Source organism: Neofelis nebulosa, chromosome 1, assembly GCF_028018385.1.
Source record: "Neofelis nebulosa isolate mNeoNeb1 chromosome 1, mNeoNeb1.pri, whole genome shotgun sequence".
Lineage (NCBI taxonomy): Eukaryota > Metazoa > Chordata > Mammalia > Carnivora > Felidae > Neofelis > Neofelis nebulosa.
Window position 1 is genome coordinate 195,665,839 of NC_080782.1, and position 21,946 is coordinate 195,687,784.

Below are 21,946 nucleotides of genomic sequence, written 5' to 3' on the forward strand. Positions count from 1 at the left end.
TTTTGACCGGAAAGTAACTCCCTGGTGTTGGAGGGTGCAAGCGTTAACTAAGTCTGCCAGATGTCCCAACAGGAGAGACAGGATTGAAACCCCCACCTGGCTGACCCCAGACCCGCTGGCAGGATGGTAAGGTTTCCGGACAGAAAGGTTACCAGATGGAAAATCCCCTGAGAGCCGCAGTTGTCCCACCCCTAGTGCTGGCTTGCTTGTTCTGGAAAAGTGATGGAGCACCAAAGCGTGTGTCCCTTTTTCTTCCAGGAGAGAAACCCTACAAGTGCACCTGGGAAGGCTGCACCTGGAAGTTCGCGCGCTCGGACGAACTGACAAGGCATTACCGCAAACACACAGGAGTGAAGCCATTCAAGTGCGCGGACTGTGATCGCAGCTTTTCCCGGTCAGATCATTTGGCACTGCACCGCCGGAGGCACATGCTGGTGTGAGGAATGCTACCCGTCCAGCTGAGCGTAAGAGCTGGATCTCTTAGCGGCACCCAATTCAGCAGGGCTGAATCCCCTTCACAGTGTTAACACAAAAGGGCATCACCATCCCACGATGTCTGAAACCAGAGCAGGAAAAAGAAGTAACACTTCTCCTTTCGGTCTGAAGGTAACCCCCATCACGACTACACCAGAAACGTCTTCTCGCTGGCCTGGGAGATCCGTGACACAAATGCTGAAGAGACAGGCATTGTTTCCCGTGCTGTGTACTCTGCCATTTCAAGATGTTTGTAGCTTGTACGTTTTCTGAGCTGTCAGACGTTTTGTTATCGATACCGTAAAGGTCGTCTACCACAAATTGATGGCTAGCGCAAGACCTTTTAAATTTGGATTCTTCTCCCGTCATCCCACCCCTTACCCTCTTTTTACTGAAATTTTAGTTACTGTCTCAGTAAGATAGAACACACATCCAATCTGTTACCAGCAAGCAGCATGAAAGTAGAGAAGAAGAAGCCTGTTGGAGAGGTTCCATTACCTGAAAATAAAGGGGCGCTCAGGCAGCCCTTTGCAATAGTGATGACGGCAACTAGATATCACCCGCAACTTGTCATTCTGCCATGCCCTGAAGAAAACCAACATTGAATCTCTCATTTGTTTGTCGTTGATTGTTTTTGTTTTGTTTTGATTCTGTTTTGTTCATCTGTTCGAGCAGAGGGGCAGCGACATTTCAGTTGGAGCCTAGTCTCGGTGTCTGCCCTGGCATGGACTGGCACAGAGGTGTTCTGTAGTTGAATAGGAAGAGCCTGTCTAAAAAACTACTGCCCCACTTCAAATTGCAGTGTTCTGTCACCTAGGCATCATCTCTTCCTGCCCCTAGTATTTGATTACAAGGAATCAGGGGGAAAAAAAAAACAACAAACTTTCTTAGACACACTGGCACCAAGGTAAGAGGTGGGGCTGCTCAGGCAAAGTCAGTGAACATGAAAAATCAGACAAAGCAGAGATGGAATAATGCGCCTCTTGAGGAGAAAAGCAATAATGAATAAAAGGACTTTCCTACAATAACTTCACTGAGGACTCACGTTACCAATTTTCATACTTACTAAAGGGATTGTAAAAAACACCCTAGCATTTTAGATGTCTTGGTTACATTTAGAGCCCTGAGGTAATCTTTCTGCTGTTTGTTGTCCTGCTTGGTTAAGTACCACAATTAAAGATTATGCTCCCCTTTTCTTGTTTGAAAACAGTTATTTGGTGACGAGAAAGGCCAAGGAGGCATAGCAGGGAGTTAACCCTTGGGTTAATGGGTCAGTTCTCCTTGGAACCGAGTCAGTGGAAAGGGAGCGCTCCCCGAGGAAAGCCTGACATGGTGCTAGTTTCCTCACTTGGAGAGCCAAGGCCAAGTGACTCTCCAATAGGTTCTTCTATATAGACTTCATTTTCTAAACTGTATCAGAACCCAGGGGTTCTGCGCTGGCATCTACAGGGATGTTGAACCCACTCATCCTGTGCTGAGGGTGAGAGGAAGGAGATGATCATCCCGTCAGCCCCCTAAACTCACGAGCCTTTCTTGCAGCTAGCGAAGTACACAGGAAACAAAGCAATACATCACCAACAAGCATTCTTTCAGAAAAATTATCGTATTTTGTTTCTCCACTAAAAGCTGGGTTGGATTTTTTTTTTTTTTTTTCAGCTTTATGTGGCTAAGGGGCTTGGTGAAGTTTTTTTGTTATTGTTGTTGTTGTTGTTGTTAAGATTTTTTATAGCTTAGATATAAAAGGTTGCCAGCATAGGCCTTTGCAATATATTTTAATCACCAACACTTGATTTGGGGAATTGCACAAATTAACCTCACAATATTCCTAGCTCATGTTTAAATGTTTGAACATTCTGAAATAATTTCCGGTTGTAGAACTATCCTTTTTGGGATCATCTTCTTACTCAGAGAAACTTTAATGATGAAGCAAGAACTATAAACATTGAAACAAGGACAATTCGTGTTGGATGGTATTAAAAGGAATTTGTTTTAAATGTTCAAGCAACAGCATAATGATTTTCAGGTCAAATTCTGTCTTCAAAAATACGTGCTCTGCATTTTCTGCCAGGTCTGAAAAATTCATCAGGCAATTTCCTTCGAACAAGGGCTGCGATTCTGTTGATAAACAGCTCCTTTTGCTACACAATCTTACTACCCACCAAGCATTGGGTTTTTTGGTTGTTTTTTGGGTTTTTTTTTTTTTTCCTCCTCTTTCGTTCTTTTTTTTCTTTTCTTTTCTTTTTTTTTTTTTTTTACCAACTGGAAAGTTTTTTTTTTTGTTTTTTTTTTCTTATCTGTACTTTATACAATTCCTACTTCTCATTGCTTGTGACCATTTTGGATAGAAAAAGGTTTCTTGCTACACACCGGCGTTGGTTACTGGTCAGTGGCAAAGAACACAGAGAGTGGCCAGCATGGCCTGTGATGTCCTCACTGCCAGTCCTAGAACCTGGTTGGCTGTTAGTAGGTGAATCGCCCGGGCGCAGTGTAGACTTGATTTCACTCTGCCCACTCTCATAAGAGGGGCAATCTTTTCTCTGCGGAGAGATATCTTGAGAGTGTTACAAGTAGAAATGGTTTTTAGAATTTGTAGAACTGACAGGCAGTGGGAGCTTCCTGAGTGACAGCTTGACTTAAATTTAGCACAGAACTAAATGAGCTGCTCCTCTCTGATCACATCGGAAAGGTTCAGGGAAGTGAGCTTTTTCTCCACCCTCTGAAAGTAGAAACCAGACTGAGATGGAGATGGTAAGTTAACTGATAAAACCTGTCAGCATTATGACATTTCCCCCTTTCGACATAATCGATACTTCTAAAGAGAGATCCGAGCACAAGCAGTGAGTGAGTTGCTGATCTCCCCCTCAGGACGGAAACTTACTTGGGGCTCATCCCGGGACACAGCAAATTCTTCCTGGTGAGTTTCCTACCAGTGTTTCCCCATGGAAAGGAAAGTGATTTGGGAGAGAAGGAATTGGATTTTTAAGTAGGAATATCTTCAGGCATGGAAAAGCCTCCTCCATTTCATCTATATCCATTCTAGCCTCTTTTAAAAAGCACAGTAGTAGACGATGAGCAACAGACAAGGGGCAGAATCCAAAGGATTTGTCAGTTGCCTAACTAGAAGCATTCTTTGGTTTTAAATTTGGAGCTGTTCAGTTTGCAGTTGGACACATGTGCGTGTTTGAGAACTACACAGACAGCTGGAGTGGCTTGAGGAGCTGTAGTAGACTTGACTATCTCTTTGTGGTGTCGAGATGGGAGCTCAAGAGACTTAACATTATTTGAAAGAGTTACAAGTTCCTCAGAGGTTTTAATAGATGCCCTCCCCATATTCTGATCATAAGTTGTTAGGAAAAAGATTCACGCTTCCCTATCCACCTCCAGCCCCATCCTGTCAATTATGTGTAGACTCTGAGAAGCCTGCTTGATAACTTTTCTTAAGTTGTATTAAGACATGTAGATGAAAATCCCTAATGGCTTTCCCATAAAGAATGTACTACTGCCTGGCATTACTTCGACAAAACACTATAGGACATTGATTTGCAAAAGCAGTTGACAATAACGCAAACTGCATTTTTAAAAAGAGCACTTTTTATTCACTTTAAGTGGAAAATAGGAGGGGAAATTGTGAGGTGGGGAGAAAACCTTACAAAATGCTACAGTGTTTACAAATGCCAGTACTAGGGGATGAGAAAGGCCATTCTCACTCTGGTTGAAATTTGGAACAGCTTATACAAAGATGGTGTTCATTTTTATACAACTTTTTTTAAAACTTCAAACTTTGCCATTTCTGTTTTAAACGTAAATCTAATTCTGCACTTTGAAATCAGTTCATTAGAATAACATGTATATGGATAAAGATGCAGTATTCCTTATTCTGTACTTTATTTATTTATACTTACCAAAGCTGCAAATGAATAAATCTGGTGAGGTGAGGCCTTCAAATGTATTCCTACGCCTTTGTTATGTTGTTATGACTGCTAAGAAATGTAGCCATGATATTGTTAGAAAGGTGTCTTAACATTTATAGCGAGGATTGACAGAATTTAAGCAGTGTTAAGAACACCAGCACCCATAATACACTGAGCTATAGTCTTCATGTAAGGGACTGAATGAGAGAGAACTCTCATGCGTCCTTTTGGGCCCAGGAAGCCTTAATACTCATACTGCATAGTCCCGTCTCAGATTTTGCTCTGTACTCACGCCTGTAAATCTAGGAGGTTCTATGTATTCTGTAACTTCGTTGACCAAATCTCTTCCTTCAGTTTTTCTGAGGTAGTGCATCTCATTCAAAAATCTTTCCATTCAATATGCTTTTGTTCTGAAAAGGGGTTCGGTAAGTCACGTCTTCCATATTACATTTCTACTTACCCCCACACTGCCTTCCACTTACCTGTACAGGCACCCCCACCACATACACACCTGTATATGCAGCAGCCAGTGGGCTCGTAAATATCAACAAAGAACTTTTTTAAAAGAATGAATTTGTAATAATCCATGCTGTCTAGAAATGTAAGTTATTTACCTTATTAGGGAATCAGCTTATAATGCTATGTATGACTTTGCCTGCATTTTATAGTCAAGAAGTGTACATAAAAATTAAAAATGCTATATTTTCACAGTTTCATTATAGAGTAATGTCTGTTTAGCGACCCATGTCCATTGGTACTTTAAATATGCTGAATACTGTGCAGTTGCAATAGAAATTCAGATTTTCGTAAGAAAATGACATAGGAGGATACTGCATCTTTAAAAAAAAATAGAGTGAAAATATTTTGCTGTATTCGTAAACGTATGTGATAGTGGAAAAGTATTTTCAAACTCACAAATTTTACAGAGGTTGTAAATAGTTTGATGAAGTATGTTGGGAAAAAAGAGCTTCTAGTTTTCATCACAATAAAAAAAAAGAAACTTGTTCAGATATGCCTTGTATATCGTACAATTAGCAATATTGCCATGGGAACTGTGTTCCACTGTGTCAGAGCACATTCTTTGTGCTCTGACCAAATGGAGTGGTCACTTGTCTCAATTTAGCCAGGACGGTTTAAGACACAGTGAAGTCATTTTAAGTTGCAGACAACTGATTCCAAATTCAAAATGTCTTTGCCTGAAGAGGAGAAAATAGCCGCATAGGATTTTACTTGTGCTAAAGAGAAGCATCTAGCAATTATTCTCTTTTCTCAATTATCTTCCTCCTCAGTGAACTAGTTTTTGATACCAAACAAAAAGCAAAAAAGCAAAACAACTATAAGGTGTTGGTTGATTCTTGTTTAATTCCAGAGGGAACGAATACTTTTAAGAGTAGCTACATGTTGACAAGATGAAGTGCTATGGATATGGCCACATGTTCAACGAATCTGTACTGGCAACAGGAATAAGCTAATGCCCATTTTCAGAAATGAATTAAAAGCTGAAAGTGCCTGTCAATAGACATTATGACCAATGAGATATTCCTATGCTTTTACACAGCAATAATTCTTCATTAGACCGGGTCTTTCCTCCACATTTGGGAAACACACACACACACACACACACACACACACACACACACACACAGAATGAATATATGCACATCGTAAATTGAACAGGTTCTAACACCCACGAAAATTCTTTTGTGATTTTTAAATATACCCAGTCTTGTTTTACGCTAGTGTTTCTTAATTTAATCTTACAGAATGTAAGAATGCAAATCTGAACATTAAGGTTATCTTCAACATACACTCTGGAATATGGCAATTATAATCTTAAGGTAAAAACTTCACTGATTTGCCCCAAACTTGCAAAGCAGTGTGTGTAGCTCAAAAGGTTTTGCTCAGTTAACAAAAGTCAAGTTATGTAGAGCAAAACACTGGAGATACTTGTTTGTTTTACTTTATTTTGTCGACTAATATCAAATGCACAAATTCATCTTTACATTTCTTCATTTTCTTTTTCCCTAGTATTTTCTGTTATCCTACAAGAACCATTTTGGAACGAATATCGACACAATCATTTCTAAAATAGTCTACTGAAGACTGCTGACAGTAAGCCTAGCTTTGACCAAGGTTTGCAGTTCGTCCTGGAAATTACCAGATTTACATTCAGAACTTGCCTACTTTTTCCTGTAATTATTTTACTGCTAGAAGTGGAGTCATGAATAGAAATATACAATGAGATTATACGAATAGACAAGAGCCCTGGAAATTCTCCAGCCTTACCATCTCAGAGCACAAATCCACCCAAACAAGCTATTGAGGGCTATCAGCAAAATTATACTCTTTCAGAGCCAAACATTTGGTAAGAGCAATTTTTAAAAATATAACTGTGATTAAACACTCAGGCTTTAGACAGTAAAGGCTACCACGATGGACAACGGTCTACATATTTCTCCAGAACCAGACCACAGGCCTAGAAAACCATTCACTGTTTCCTTCTCTAAGTTACAGAAAGAACAAAAAGGAGAAGGAAATGTGCCAGGATAGGGTGTAAAAGAGCCAATTAAGTGTCCAAGGAAAGCTGCTGGGTTCTGAAATCTCGCTGAAGTCAAATCTTCTAACTGGGCTGTTTCCTACAAGTTGTCTCAAAGTACTGAATGAAGTTGAAAGGTCAAAAATTCAGCAAACCGTGGAAACAATAACTGTCCTTTACTAAACCCTTACTATCCACCAAGCATTCTACTAGGCAATTTTTGGACACGTTGCCTCTATTCCGTAAACAGGTCTACATTTTATAGTTGGGCAGATGGGACACAGAGAGTGGCTGAGTCATTTGCAAACACAGAAATAGTGAACAGCAGAGTGGGAATGTGAAGCTACCTATCTCTAGTCTGAAGGCCAAGTTCTTCCGACTGCACCACACTGCATGTGGCTTCCCTGCAGCCAAGTTTCCATATTTCTAACTCTGAAGTAGTTTTATGGCTGGGTAGTCCTATTTTCCAAGTAAGATATAGCACATGATATGACAGTGGTACCTAATATCTGAAATCAGGCTTCTCCTGGGAAGTCCTGCATTAAGGATCATTATAAACAAACAGCAATGATTAGCTGTCTCCCTGAATTTGTCACTTTCCTCTGAAATGTTTGGCCTAGAGATCCCAAATCCTGAAAACTCTCCCCTACTTGGTAGCATTCCTTTCCGCCTGTAGACCTTCTAGAATCTGCTTAAATTGCTTTTGAAATGTACACCTCCATAGAACTCGTGAATATCAGCCCACTCTTGGCAGTTGTTAACGGGGCGGCAATCACAAACATTCAGATGACAAGCAAGGAGAGAGAACGAATAGTTCCTTTTCAGATTTCTCACCTGAAAGTACCACCTTGGAATGTTTTAAATAACCTTATGAATAATTTGCTTATAGTATTGTTAGTTTAATTGAATTTTATGTGAGAAGCTGTCCAACATCAGAGAAATCAACCGCCCCCCCTTTTCTGTGTAGAACAAGGTCTTTGACAGTATTGATCCATGGAAGCACTAATGGGCTTAGAAAACATTAAGAGAATGTCATTTCTCATGGTGTTTCTTTTTTCTGAAAATGAATCCCCTGAATTATGATCTTTCTCCCTGTTACTTGGCTGAGGGAAGAGATAAAACCTGTATAAACAAATTCCCTTCCGTGCTGAAAGCAAGTGTTCTGTGTGCACAAGCCACTGCGGGAAGGGGCTCTCTTCTCCGTTAATTGGGTTTCACAAGCAACAATTTCTCAACAACAAAACCACAACTTTAAGTGAGTTGAAAAGAGATGAATAGTGGTAATAGTCACATCAGTACTTTTTTTTTTCTTTCTTTCTGGGTTTCATCTCTAGAAATTTTAGATGTTTGGGACAATAGAGTCTGCCCTTTGTGCAAAGCAAGAACCAGACTCTGTGAATTATATCTTGCTTTTACCAAAGCAGGCCTACCAAGACGTTCACAGAGATTCATTTTTGGTGAAAAATGAGGGTGCATAGGAGGGTAGAATTTGGGTCACATTCTAGTAAAAGTGCTCAGGTAATCAAAAAGTAAGACATTTTAGGGACACACCAACATCTTCCCCTTGCTAATTTCGTGCTCCAAAGATACAGTGTAAAACCTTATAGAAAATGCTTTCTCCCTACTTGTGTTTCTAGTTTTCCTATGGCAGAGTTTTTTAATTACACCCAGACTGCAATATATATTTTGTTCCTCAGGCTTCATCATGTTGGATGGGTATTGTTGAACTGGGGCACTGGTGCCTATATTCAAGGCTCTTTCCTATCAACTTGTCTGTCCACAATTTGTTGTGTTTAAAAATTCATTTAAAAAAAATCACCATCCCCCCCCCCACCGACCCCTCGCAGAACGGTAGTTGTATTGTTTTGTCCATGTCTATGTGGGACACGTTGCATCCCATGGCAAACCAACTCTCTGTGGATGTGAGATAACTACTTACAAAACCAGCTTGAAAACATCGTCTTACGTATTATGTCATCCTGCATCATAATGCAATTATGTGTACCATAACATGCTCATTTTAAAAAAGAGAAACCAGCAAATTCATGTTTGTCCATTGAAGAATGTACTCAGAACTTTCTGTGTTGTGAAACGATGAGAACAGACCACCTTTAAGATACCCACCTGCCACTTAAAATGACTTAGTTATAATTAGTAGTAGTCTAGACATTGCTCTTGGTGTGTGGGGGTCAGTTCAAACATCATATTCTTTTAAATAAATCTCTCACTCATATTTGAAAAATATATGGGAATAAAGAAAAATATCATCTTTGGCCAAATCAAGCAGGCATCTTTTTCCTTTTCCTTGACACTTAGCTCATTATACATGATGACTGGATCACAAGATCCATCTGTGTAAAAATACAAAAACATCCTTTGGTTTACAAAACAGTTATTCTAGGCTTGAAGCCTCTGAACAGCAAATTGAATAGATGTGCTGCGTCTGACTCACTTTACAGATGTAATTTTACAAAAGACTCTCGGGTCCCTGACCCCAGAGAGTTACAATGCCCAGAGGAGGTCCTACGCATTAAAGGATAAAACCCCCCAATGATGCTGGCAAGCAAATGTGTTAATTTCTTAAATCTTCATTTGGTTTTCTGTTCAGAGTTTTAATTGCAAATGAATTTATTTCTCCAGCTTATCTAAAGATCTAATTTCCCAATAGTTTCCTCTGCATTTATATACTCTGTAGTGTTTAGGCAACCCCTGTTATAAGTTTATTAATATTATGTAAGTGTTGTTCTTGTATTTATGTATAGTGTATGTATTGTAAATATACTCAGAGCTTTTTTCCTTTTACTGTAAAATGGTGATTTTTTTTTTTTTTGCCCTATGATAATGTAAAGGGAGACCCTCCTAATGAGCCTCTCTCAGAGGATGATTATTCCAGTCTATTCTCAGAGATTTAAATGAACAAGTGTTATCGTTTTTAATGGTGTCTCAGACATATTCTGTTGGTGCATTGCTTTTCTGTATTCAACTTTCCTATGAATTGAGCTGTGAACCGAAATAGAGTTTAAACCTTTAACTGTATGCATTTGTATAATTATCTGAATGAAGGCATGAAGGTTAAATAAAGCATTTTGTATGGAACAAAACTCCCTAATTATTACTAAGGGTGACTCAGACACTTTGGAAATCATGGTTATTAACCATTCTAATTAAACCTTTGTTATGAAAAGTTTTACCACTTGTGTACAGTGATTTGAAACACAGAACGAGATATACTTGATACTAAAAAATGAACAGGGTTTTTATCTCATAACAACCGGCACCCAAAGAAGGATTCCTAACAATATTTTACTGAATATAAAAAGTGGTCCAGGAATATAAAGTGATATGGAAAAAAAAATGCATCTTTCCGAGCCTAGAATGGACTCTATAATTGAATTCTTTTTTTCAGGTTTTGTGTATCATTTAAGTATAGAAGGATCCACCTGGCACGTGCCAGCAAGTTTATTTCTGTACGGTTTTAAGAAAACTGGATTATGAGGTTTTTGAAAATAAGACCATTAATGAGGAGAATGTCTTTTGAATAATTGCTAAATTAAGCACCTGAAAAACCTATTTATCCTCCAGCGTAATGTCCTTCAGTTGAAGATCTACTAGGTAAATCCACTCTATGACGAGAATGGTAGTGAATGCTACTGATAATTATATAGAATGGTGATAGATGATAGGTGGTAATTCAAATAATAATTGAGTACTTCATAGATGCCAGGCAGTATTCTAAGCATTATATCTGTTCCTTTTAATTCATTACAAAAATTCTGAGTTAGGTCCTGTTATTATCCTAATTTTTATAGATAAAAAAGAGTGGCGCTGAGTTTAGGCAATTTTCCCAGTCAGTCTGGTTCCAGAGCTGGTGTCCTCAGCCACTAGGGGGTTGTGGGTTAAGAGAATGGAGAAAGGATGGAAGGTGGGGATCAGGGGCTAAGGTGGGAGAGAGAGTTAAGAGCAGTGAATATCAAAAACATTCAACAAATACTTTGATTATGTATGTTCGCACCGATATAAACCCAACGATACTGCCCTTCGTCTCATACTCAGCAAATCATAGTGTAGTTGAATCACTCATAAAAATGAGAGACTAAAATCGTTTGAGGCTTGCTTTATTACAGACAGAAATCCATTTCCAAATGAACGTGGTGTTCTGCAGAATCACTCTGTTCCACTCAAAGACACTGTGGAGAGAGCCACGGGGGTGCACATTCCAGCCATCCCCATCCAAACACGCTTCTTCCTCTTCAGCTGGGAGGCTCAGTGCACTGTGGCTCTGACTTTCCCAAACCTGGCTGTTTCGAGCTCTATGAAGGGGGTCCCTCCCAGGGGGGAGTGATTTTCTCTCCCAGTCAGAGCTTTCTTGGTATTGGTGTGGTGATCACAACCCCCAATTTATGAAGGAAATCACTCACTAAAAGATAGCAAGGTATTTTTTTGAAAACTGAGGCAATAAACCATAAGTACATTTTTACTAAATTATTTGTGAAGATTTTCGTTATGCCATCTTAGAAATACTCGGTTAAGGCAGAGGCCAATAAATTAAGGAAGTCCGTCTTGTTCTACTCTGGGTGAAGCATGGTAGCAAATTGTAAGGCTGAACTTAATTCATTCAATTACTTCATTTTGGATATGACTTTGTAACAAAATGGTAAGTTGGAAATTAATTTTATATGTCTCTGGCCTGATTTTCTGAGAGTGCTCGTTAGGCCACGCAAACAGCCAAACCAGCCCTTTAGCGATGTTTTTTGTTTGTTTTTCAGTTCATCCCAGGAGGCTTTATCATAAAGATAGACCAATGGGACAAACCTCAAGGAATAGATCACATGCTATTGTTTTACTCTCAAGGTAATTTATTAATATTTTTTTTGCTGAGTGATTCCTGGATACTTCAACAACAGGAGGAATTATATGGGGGCTAGATAATCCTGTAACTTTCTCAATCCTCTCCTTGACTCTGGGTGTTTCATCACAGCTAAGATTTCTAATCTAAATACCGTTGGTTTAGCTGTTTCTTACTCTGTCCAATATAATGACTAGAAAACAACAGCACGAAATGGTTAAAAGTACAAAAATGGCAATGTGCTTAGGATTAGAATACCCTGGGGCTTTATCAAAGAAGAAAACATATTTCAGTGCTAGAACAAAATCATGCTCCCTAAACAATTATTTTAGTCCCAGATGGCCATTGATGGTTTTCATACCATATAGTACAGTGTCTTCCCACCAAAGTTGCCTGGTTTCCTTCAACACAATGAGTTCCTTGTACTTTGTTTGAGTGCTGTCTGGATTTAATATATTTCTCTCCCAGCAGTGTAATAAGTATAATTTACATCACTTCCTGTTTAGTCTGAATTCACCAATGAACGCCCACACAGCTCATACACTTGAGTGATTATCTATCTCTGAAATAAATTATATTTTCCTTATACAGGAACAACTTTTACACAATCGAAATTCGTGTGTGTGTGTGTGTGTGAGTGTGTGTGTGTGTGTGTGTGTGTGTTGCAGAGAGAGAAACTCAGCTTTATGAGGCAATGATGACATCAGCAACATTAGACTTAGCTACCCTTTACGTGAATATATTGTAATCCGTTACGCTGGAGAGGTTTGCAAGGCACTGCAAGTTTGTGTCATGAACTACTGTGATATCCAGTCCATAAGAGCTGTCAGACTGTACCAAAGACTCAGGTCAGTTCCATCGTCTAAAGAGTAGCCTTGCTGCAGCTCCAGACTCCTCTGAACTCTTAAAGCTTGATCAGAGACCAAGTTGTGAGGTAGATGCGGTCATGAGGATTAACATTATTGATCATCTTCAGGGCCCTTTAAGCTGGCATTAGTGTGGCCAGTACATTCTGTTGCTGAACTCGGTAGGGTCTACGGACCCTGCTTCACCTTTCATTGCTGATTTAGAGCCAATGATTTGTAATACGTTTAGCAGGAATGCGCATAGTCACTTAGGCATTGATGTTGATTCTTTTGTAATCTATCTAATGTTATTATGTGTCTTAAGTAAACCTGTAAGTTATATTTGATATGTCTAAAATATGGGCGAATGTTTAGGAAATATCATCAAGTTTTTTATTCAGCCACTCATGCATGACAAGTCAGTGTTATTATGTTTACTAGTAATAATTTTTATATGCATAAAATAAGGAAAAACACATAATTGAGTTACTAGTCTGTGTAGGTATTGCTAATTGATACAGGACATAAAAATTGTACCTAAGATATAATCTCTAACCAAAAGTCCTACTAGGGTAGGTAAATACAGTTTCTATGGTAGAAAACATAAATGGCTTAGCACCACTGGAACTGGCTAAGGTGTCATGGAGGCCTACAGGTAGAGAGAATAGCCTCTGTAACACAGGTAATGAGCTGGGCCTCCATGTCCCCTGGAACAGATCCCCAGAATGTATTTAAGGTTTTTTTTTTTTAAGGCATAGCTCTGTTCACCTTGCATACAGATAGATGCTCAGATTCCTAATTCCACACCAAAGCCCTCCCCAAGATTTCTGTGAACTTTGGGGATGTAAGCAGCACTGGGGGAAAAGGAGGCAGGGCTGCTTATATAATCACTATCAACTCTCTCTCTTAGTTTAGGGATCATTTTAAGGTCTGATGTATTTTCTGACCTGTTAGCCTCTTCCTTGATTTACTACACAAATGCACATGTACACACACACACACACACACACACACACACACACACACACAAGTATGTGTAAACTGTATGTTTATTGTTTGCAAACTGAAGCTTTGTGCCAATTAAATTCATTTAGTGGGTCAAGATGAACATTTTCAAAAATGAGGTATAGGATGGAATGGATTAGAATGGGATGGCATAGGGTGGAATGGGATGGGATGGGATGGGATGGGATGGGATGGGATGGAAGAGAAGAGAAGAGAGAAGAGGAGAGGAGAGGAGAGGAGAGGAGAGGAGAGGAGAGGAGAAGAGAAGAGAAGAGAAGAGAAGAGAAGAGAAGAGAAGAGAAGAGAAGAGAAGAGAAGAGAGAAGAGAAGAGAAGAGAAGAGAAGAGAGAGAAGAGAAGAGAAGAGAAGAGAAGAGAAGAGAAGAGAAGAGAAGAGAAGAGAAGAGAAGAGAAGAGAAGAGAAGAGAAGAGAAGAAACAGCAGAGAAGATGAAGAGTAGCTTTCTTTTCAGTTTTGTACACATGGGCATGCACGTAAGGGGGCACAATGTAAAAAGTTAAAGTTGGAAAAGCCTCTGGTTGGCTAGTCTATCTCTCTCCTTTTCTCCTGCCCAACATCTCTCCCAAGGCAAATCCCAGTGTGTTCATTTCTCATGCTGAGCAGTTTATCCATTGTAATGATTAATTTTATATGTCAAATTGGCTGGGCCATGGTGCTCAGATATTTAGTCAAGCATTATTCAGGATGTTTCTGTGAAGGTAGTTTTTTGGATAAATGTAACATTTAAATAGTGGACTTTGAGTAAAGCAAATTACCCTCCATAATGTAGATGGTCCTCTTTCAATTGATTGAAGGCCTTAATAAAACAAAGAGTGACTGCCCCTAAGAAAGAAGGAATTCTGCCAGTAGATACCTTTGGATTTGAACTGCAACCTTTCTCTGAGTCACTAAGTCTGTAGCCTGCCAGCCCACCCTATGTTAGACTTACCACACCTCTACAATCGTGTGAGTCAAGTCCTTAAATAAATCTCTGTCTACAGATAGAGATATAGAGGATAGAGATAGAGATATAGACACACACACACACACACACACACACACACACACACACCCTGTTGGTTTTGTTTCTCAGGAGAACCCTGACTAATGCCTCCTTCTATTTGACTACTCAGGCTAGGTTTTATCTCCCTGACCTCAGAGTCTCACCTTTCTCCCTACAGGGCCAATCAATCAAAATATTTTTCTAAATAAAGGTAGTTCCTTCCTCATGAAAACTCTGCTGTCAGTTGCAGTTTGGAATGGAGATAGTACAGTCACATCATGAGTGATGTGGCTCGTATCAGGTAATATGTTTTGCTGCAGTATTTCAACTGGCTTAAATCAATTGATTCCCAAAATTGGAAGACCAAAGGAACCATAATCTTGCCAACGTTGATTTATCCCTGAGACTTTTGTCATCCCTGTTCCTTTCGGTATCTTCTACATCAGACTGGCAGTGAGATGGTTGCAAAAGTCCCAGGCCTCATACACATGTACAGGTGTAATAGAAGGAAACAGAAACTTGCTCCTGGAAGCAGAGAAAGGAAGGAAACCTGTGGCAAACCACTCTTCTTGTTTCATTGATCCAAATTCAGAAAGAAGCACATTCCTGAGCCAATTCTTGGCAAGAAAACTCAGACAAGGCCAGTTCCCTTGTGCTGCACCTTCCCTTCCCTTCCCAGCACCTCCCTTGTGCTGTAGGTGGGGGTCTACTTATCCTGAGAATCATGAGCACCATAAGGGACTAAAGCAGGTTCAATGTGAGTTGACACTTTTATTCAACTGGGTTTTTTTTTGACAATTTACAAACCTACAGAAAAACTCAAAAATAGGACACTAAACATCTATATACCCTTCAGCCAGATTCCCAGGACCCTGTGTATACACATTTTTTAACTGTTTAAGTGAAAATTGTGGACATCTTTTAGACTTCTCCTCTGAACATTTTACCACCTATTCCTTAAGAACAAGGATATTTTCCCATGGAGGTTGTAAAAATGTCTCAATAGTTCCCTTTACATATTTTTAGTTTGGGGATCCAGATCCAATGAAGGTCCACACAATCATTAGCCTTCCCCACTATCCCACCCCTTTTTTTCCCTATTCATTTTGTTTTTCTTTGTTGGTGTTTATGTTTGTTTAGTTTTTTGTTTGTTTTGATGGTGGTCTTTCATGACTTTGACAGTTTCAAAGCATCTAGGCCAGTTGTTTTGAATGTGTCCTTCAATTTAGATGTGTTTGTTTACTTATGATTAGATTTAGATTAAACATTGTTTACCGGGGACACTACCCAGATAACATAAACTCAGTGCATTGCACAGGAGGGATATGGGGTGCAGGTTTCTCCCATAATTGGTAATGTGAAGTTTTTTCACCATTATAAGATTATTTTATTCTTCTATGTGGATTTAAAAAAATTTTTTTTTAATTTACATCCAAATTAGCATATGGTGCAACAGTGATTTCAGGAGTAGATTCCTTAGTACCCCTTACCTTTAGCCCTCACCTCTGCCCACAACCCCTCCAGTAACCCTCAGTTTGTTCTCCATATTTAAGAGTCTCTTATGTTTTGTCCCCCTCCCTGTTTTTATATTATTTTTGCTTCCCTTCCCTTATGTTCATCTGTTCTGTATCTTAAAGTCCTCATATGAGTGAAGTCATATGATATTTGTCTTTCTCTGACTAATTTCACTTAGCATAATACCCGTTCCATCCACGTAGTTGCAAATGGCAAGATTTCATTCTTTTTGATTGCCAAGTAATACTCCATTGTATATATATCCCACATCTTCTTTATCCATTCATCCATTGATGGAATTTTGGGCTCTTTCCATACTTTGGCTATTGTTGATAGTGCTGCTATAAACATGGGGGTGCATGTGTCCCTTCGAAACAGCACACCTGTATCCCTTGGATAAATGCCTAGTAGTGCAATTGCTGGGTCATAGGGTAGTTCTATTTTTTGTTTTTATATTTTTAGTTTTCTATCCTGCAACTTTGCTGAATCTCCATACTGTTTTCCAGAATGGCTGCACCAGCTTGCATTCCCACCACCAATGCAAAAGAGATCCTCTTTATCTGCATCCTCGCCAAGATCTGCCGTTGCCTGAGTTGTGAATGTTAGCCATTCTGACAGGTGTAAAGTGGTATCTCATTGTGGTTTTGATTTGTATTTCCCTAATGATGAGTGAAGTTGGGCATTTTTTCATGTGTTGGTTGGCCATCTGGATGTCTTCTTTGGAGAAGTGTCTATTCATGTCTCTTGCCCATTTCTTCACTGGATTATTTGTTTTTTGGGTGTTGAGTTTGATAAGTTCTTTATAGATTTTGGATACTAACCCTTTGTCTGATATGCCATTTGCAAATATCTTCTCCCATTCTGTTGGTTGCCTTTTAGTTTTGCTGATTGTTTCCTTCGCTGTGCAGAAGCTTTTTATTTTGATGAGGTTCCAGTAGTTCATTTTTGCTTTCGTTTCCCTTGCCTCCAGAGACATGTGGAGTAAGAAGTTGCTGCAGCCAAGATCAAAGAGGTTTTTGCCTGCTTTCTCCTCAAGGATTTTGATGGCATCCTGTGTTACATTTAGGTCTTTCATCTATTTTGTGTATATTTTTGTGTATGGTGTAAGAAAGTGGTCCAGGTTCATTCTTCTGCATGTCGCTGTCCAGTCTTCTCAGCATCACTTGCTGAAGAGACTGTCTTTATTCATTGGATATTCTTTCCTGCTTTGTCAAAGATTAGTTGTCTATACGTTTGTGGGTCCATTTCTGGGTTCTCTATTCTGTTCCATTGATCTGAGTGTCTGTTCTTGTGCCACAGACTTTGATGATTACAGTTTGTCTTGATGATTACAGCTTTGTAGTATAGCTTGAAGTCTGGGATTGTGATGCCTCCTGCTTTGGTTTTCTTTTTCAAGATGGCTTTGGCTATTTGGGGTCTTTTCTGGTTCCATACAAATTATGTTTGTTCTAGCTCTGTGAAGAATGCTCGTGTTATTTTGATACGGATTGCATTGAATATATAGATTGCTTTGGATAGTAAGGACATTTTAACAATATTTGTTCTTCCTATCCAGGAGCATGGAATCTTTTTCCATTTTTTTGTGACTTCTTCAATTTCTTTCATAAGCTTTCTATAGTTTTCAGTGTATAGATTTTTCACCTCTTTGGTTAGATTTATTCCTAGGTATTTTATGGTTTTTGGTGCAATTGTAAATGGGATCGATTCCTTGATTTCTCTTTCTGTTGCTTCGTTGTTGGTGTATAGGAATGCAACTGATTTCTGTGCATTGATTTTATATCCTGCAACTTTGCTGAATTCATGAATCAGTTCTAGCAGTTTTTTGGTGGAATCTTTAGGGTCTTCCATATAGAGTGTCATGTCACCTGCAAAGAGTGAAAGTTTGACCTCCTCCTGGCCGATTTAGATGCCTTTTATTTCTTTGTGTTGTCTGATTGCAGAGGCTAAGATGTGCAATACTATGTTGAATAACAGTGGCGAGAGTGGACATCCCTGTCTTGTTCCTGACCTTGGGGGAAAGCTCTCAGTTTTTCCCCATTGAGGATGATATTAGCGTTGGGTCGTTCATATATGGCTTTTATGATCTTGAGGTAATGATCCTTCTGTCCCTACTTTCTTGAGGGTTTTTATCAAAAAAGGATGCTGTATTTTGTCAAATGCTATCTCTACATTTATTGAGATGATCATATGGTTCTTGTCCTTTCTTTTATTGATGTGATGAATCACGTTAATTGTTTTGCAGATATTGAAGCAGCCCTGCATCCCAGGTATAAATCCCACTTGGTTGTGGTGAATAATTTTTTAATGTATTGTTGGATCCGGTTGGCTAATATCTTGTTGAAGATTTTTGCATCCATGTTGATCAGGGAAATTGGTCTATAGTTCTCCTTTTTAGTGTGGTCTCTGTCTGGTTTTGGAATCAAGGTAATGCTGGCTTCATAGAAAGAGTTTGGGAGTTTTCCTTCCATTTCTATTTTTTGGAACAGCTTTAAGAGAACAGGTGTTAACTCTTCCTTAAATGTTTGGTAGAATTCCCCTGGAAAGCCATTTGGCCCTGGACTTTTGTTTTTTGGGAGATTTTTGATTATTAATTCGATTTCCTTACTGGTTATGGATCTGTTCAAATTTTCTACTTCTTCCTATTTCAGTTTTGGTAGTGTATATGTTTCTAGGAATTTGTCCATTTCTTCCAGATTGCCCATTTATTGGCGTATAATTGCTCATAATATTCTCTTATTATTGTTTGTATTTCTGCTGTGTTGGTTGTGATCTCTCCTCTTTCATTCTTGATTTTATTTATTTGGGTCCTTTCCTTTTTCTTTTTGATCACACTAGCTAGTGGTTTATCAATTTTGTTCATTCTTTCAAAGAACAAACTTCTGGTTTCATCGATCTGTTCTACTGGTTTTTTGTTTTTTGTTTATTTTTGGTTTCAATAGCATTAATTTCTGCTCTAATCTTTATTATTTCCTGTCTTCTGCTGTTTTGGGGTTTTATTTGCTGTTCCTTTTCTAGCTCTTTAAGGTGTAGGGTTAGGCTGTGTATCTGAGATCTTTCTTCCTTCTTTAGGAAGGCCTGGAGTGCTATATACTTTCCTCTTATGACCACCTTTGCTGTGTCCCAGAAGTTTTAGGTTGTGGTGTTATCATTTTCATTGGCTTCCATATACTTTTTAATTTCCTCTTTAACTGCTTGGTTAGCCCATTCATTCCTTAGTAGGATGTTCTTCAGTCTCCAAGTATTTGTTAGCTTTCCAAATTTTTTCTTGTGGTGGATTTCAAGTTTCATAGTGTTGTGGTCTGAAAATATGCACGGTATGATCTCGATCTTTTTGTACTTACTTAGGGCTGATTTGTGTCCCAGTATATGGTCTATTCTCAAGAATGTTCCATGTGTACTGGAAAAGAATGTATATTCTGCTGCTTTCAGATGAACTGATCTGAATATATCTGTTAAGTCCATGTGGTCCAGTGTGTCATTCAAAGACATTTTTCCTTGTTGATTTTTTGATCAGATGATCTGTCCATTGCTGTGAGTGGGGTGTGGAAGTCTCCTACTATTATGGTATTAGTATTGATGAGTTTCTTTATGTTGGTGATTAACTGATTTATATATTTGGGTGCTCTCACATTTGGCACATAAATGTTTACAATTGTTAGGTCTTCTTGGTGGATAGACCCCTTGATTATGATATAATGCCCTTCTGCATCTCTTGATACTGTCTTTTATTTTAAAGTCTAGATTTTCTGATATAAGCTACTCCGGCTTCTTTGTTGACTATTAGCATGACAGATGGTTCTCCATCCCCTAATTTTCAATCTGAAGGTGTCAGTAGGTCTAGAGTGGGTGTCTTGTAAACAACATGTAGACAGATCTTGTTTTCTTATCCATTCTGTTGTTACCCTATGTCTTTTGATTGGAGTATTGAGTCCATTGACGTTTAGAGTGAGTACTGAAAGATATGAATTATTGCTATTATGTTGCTTGTAGAGTTGCAGTTTCTGGTAGTGTTCTCTGGTCCTTTCTAATCTTTGTTGCTTTTGGTATGTATGTATGTATGTATGTATGTATGTATTTAATATTTTCATCTTTTCTCCCCTCACAGAGTCCCCCTTAAAATTTCTTGCAGGACTGGTTTAGTGTCACAAACTCCTTTAATTTTTGTCTGGGAAACTTTTTATCTCTCCTTCTATTTTGAATGACAGCCTTCTTGGATAAAGAATTCTTGGCTGCATATTTTTCTGATTCACACACTGAATATATCCCACCACTACTTTCTGGCCTGCCAAGTTTCTGTGGATAGGTCTGATCTGTCTTCCCTTGTAGGTTAGGGACTTTTTTCCCTTACTGCTTTCATGATTCTCTCCTTGCCTGAGTATTTTGTGAATTTGACTACGATATGCCTTGTTGATGGTCGGTTTTTGTTGAATCTAATGGGGGTGCTCTGTGCTTCCTGGATTTTGATGTCTGTGTCTTTGCCCAGGTTAGGAAAGTTTTCTGCTATGATTTGCTCACATAACCCTTCTACCCCTATTTCTCTCTCCTCCTCTTCTGGGACCCCTATGATTCTGATATTGTTCCTTTTTCATGAGTCACTGATTTCTCTAGTTCTTAAATTGAGCTCTTTGGCCTTAATCTCCCTCTTTTTTTCTGCTTCGTTATTCTCCATAGGTTTGTCCTCTATATCGCTGATTCTCTGTTCTGCCTCATACATCCTTGCCGCTGCTGCATCCATCCGTGATTGCAGCTCAGTTATAGCATTTTTTTATTTCATCCTGACTAGTTTTTACTTCTTTTATCTCCATAGAAAGGAATTCTAGTCTATTTTCAACTCCAGCTAGTATTCTTATTATCGTGATTCTAAATTCTGGTTCAGATATCTTGTTGTAACTCTGTTGCTTAAATCACTGGCTGTCATTTCTTCGTGCTCTTTCTTTTGGGGTGAATTCCTTCGCTTCATCATTTTGAAGGGAGAAAAGGAGTTAATGAGGTAGAAAAATTAAAATTAAAAAAATATTAAAATTAAAAAATTAAAAACACACACACAAACAAAATTGAATAAATGATGCTAGATCCTAGGTGTGTGTTTTGGTCCGGGTGTTGAAAGTGGTTTGATCGATTAGAGAAAAAAGGGGGAAAATAAGGAAATCATTTGAGAATTTGAAAAAATGAATACAGTGGAGTAGACTGAAATGAAATACTGGAAGTAAATAGAATTTGAAAAATTTACACAAAAGTAAAGAATATAGTAGAAAAATTAAAGAAAAATATTTGTAATAAAAATTAAAAATAAAAATGATTTTTTTCTCTTTATTTCAGAAAAAGAAAAGAAAAAAAGAAATCGTTTGAAAATTTGAAAAATTGAATACACTGTAGTAGACTAAAATAAAATGATGGAAGTAAAATAGAATTTGAAAAAATTTACATAAAAGTAAAAATATAGTAAAAAAATTAAAGAAAAAATATATTTTTTTAAATCTTGATTTTTTTTTAATGTTTATTTATTTTTGAGAGAGACAGAGAAGAATGCAAGTGGGTTGGGGCAGAGAGAAAGGGAGGCACAGAATCGAAGCAGGCTCCAGCCTCCAAGCTGTCAGCAGAGAGCCTGATGCGGGGCTGGAACTCACGAGCTGTGAGATCATGACCTGAGCTGAAGTCGGACCTTCAGCCGACTGAGCCACCCAGGCGCCCCTAAAGAAAAATATTTTTAATAAAAATTGAAAATAGAATGAAATTTTTCTCTTTCTGTATTCAAGAAAAAGAAAAGAAACTATAAAGAGAAAAAAGAAAAAGAAAAAAAGGAAATCGTTTG

At 38.5% G+C, this 21,946-nt stretch overlaps 1 protein-coding gene across 9 annotated transcripts in view; it reads left to right on the forward strand.

Moving 5' to 3' along the window:
• KLF12 (KLF transcription factor 12) overlaps window positions 1-11,791 on the forward strand; it is a 447,719-nt gene extending 435,928 nt beyond the window's left edge. For 8 of the 9 annotated variants that reach the window (XM_058682944.1, XM_058682929.1, XM_058682974.1 and 5 more), the window contains one exon: window positions 259-5,101. In XM_058682944.1, coding sequence (XP_058538927.1) covers window positions 259-440 — 182 coding nt within the window. In that variant the 3' untranslated portion in view covers window positions 441-5,101. Of the gene's footprint in view, window positions 1-258; window positions 5,102-11,687 lie in introns of those variants that run through there. The other variant, XM_058682966.1, reaches the window with a different exon arrangement.
• Window positions 11,792-21,946: the final 10,155 nt, after the last annotated feature.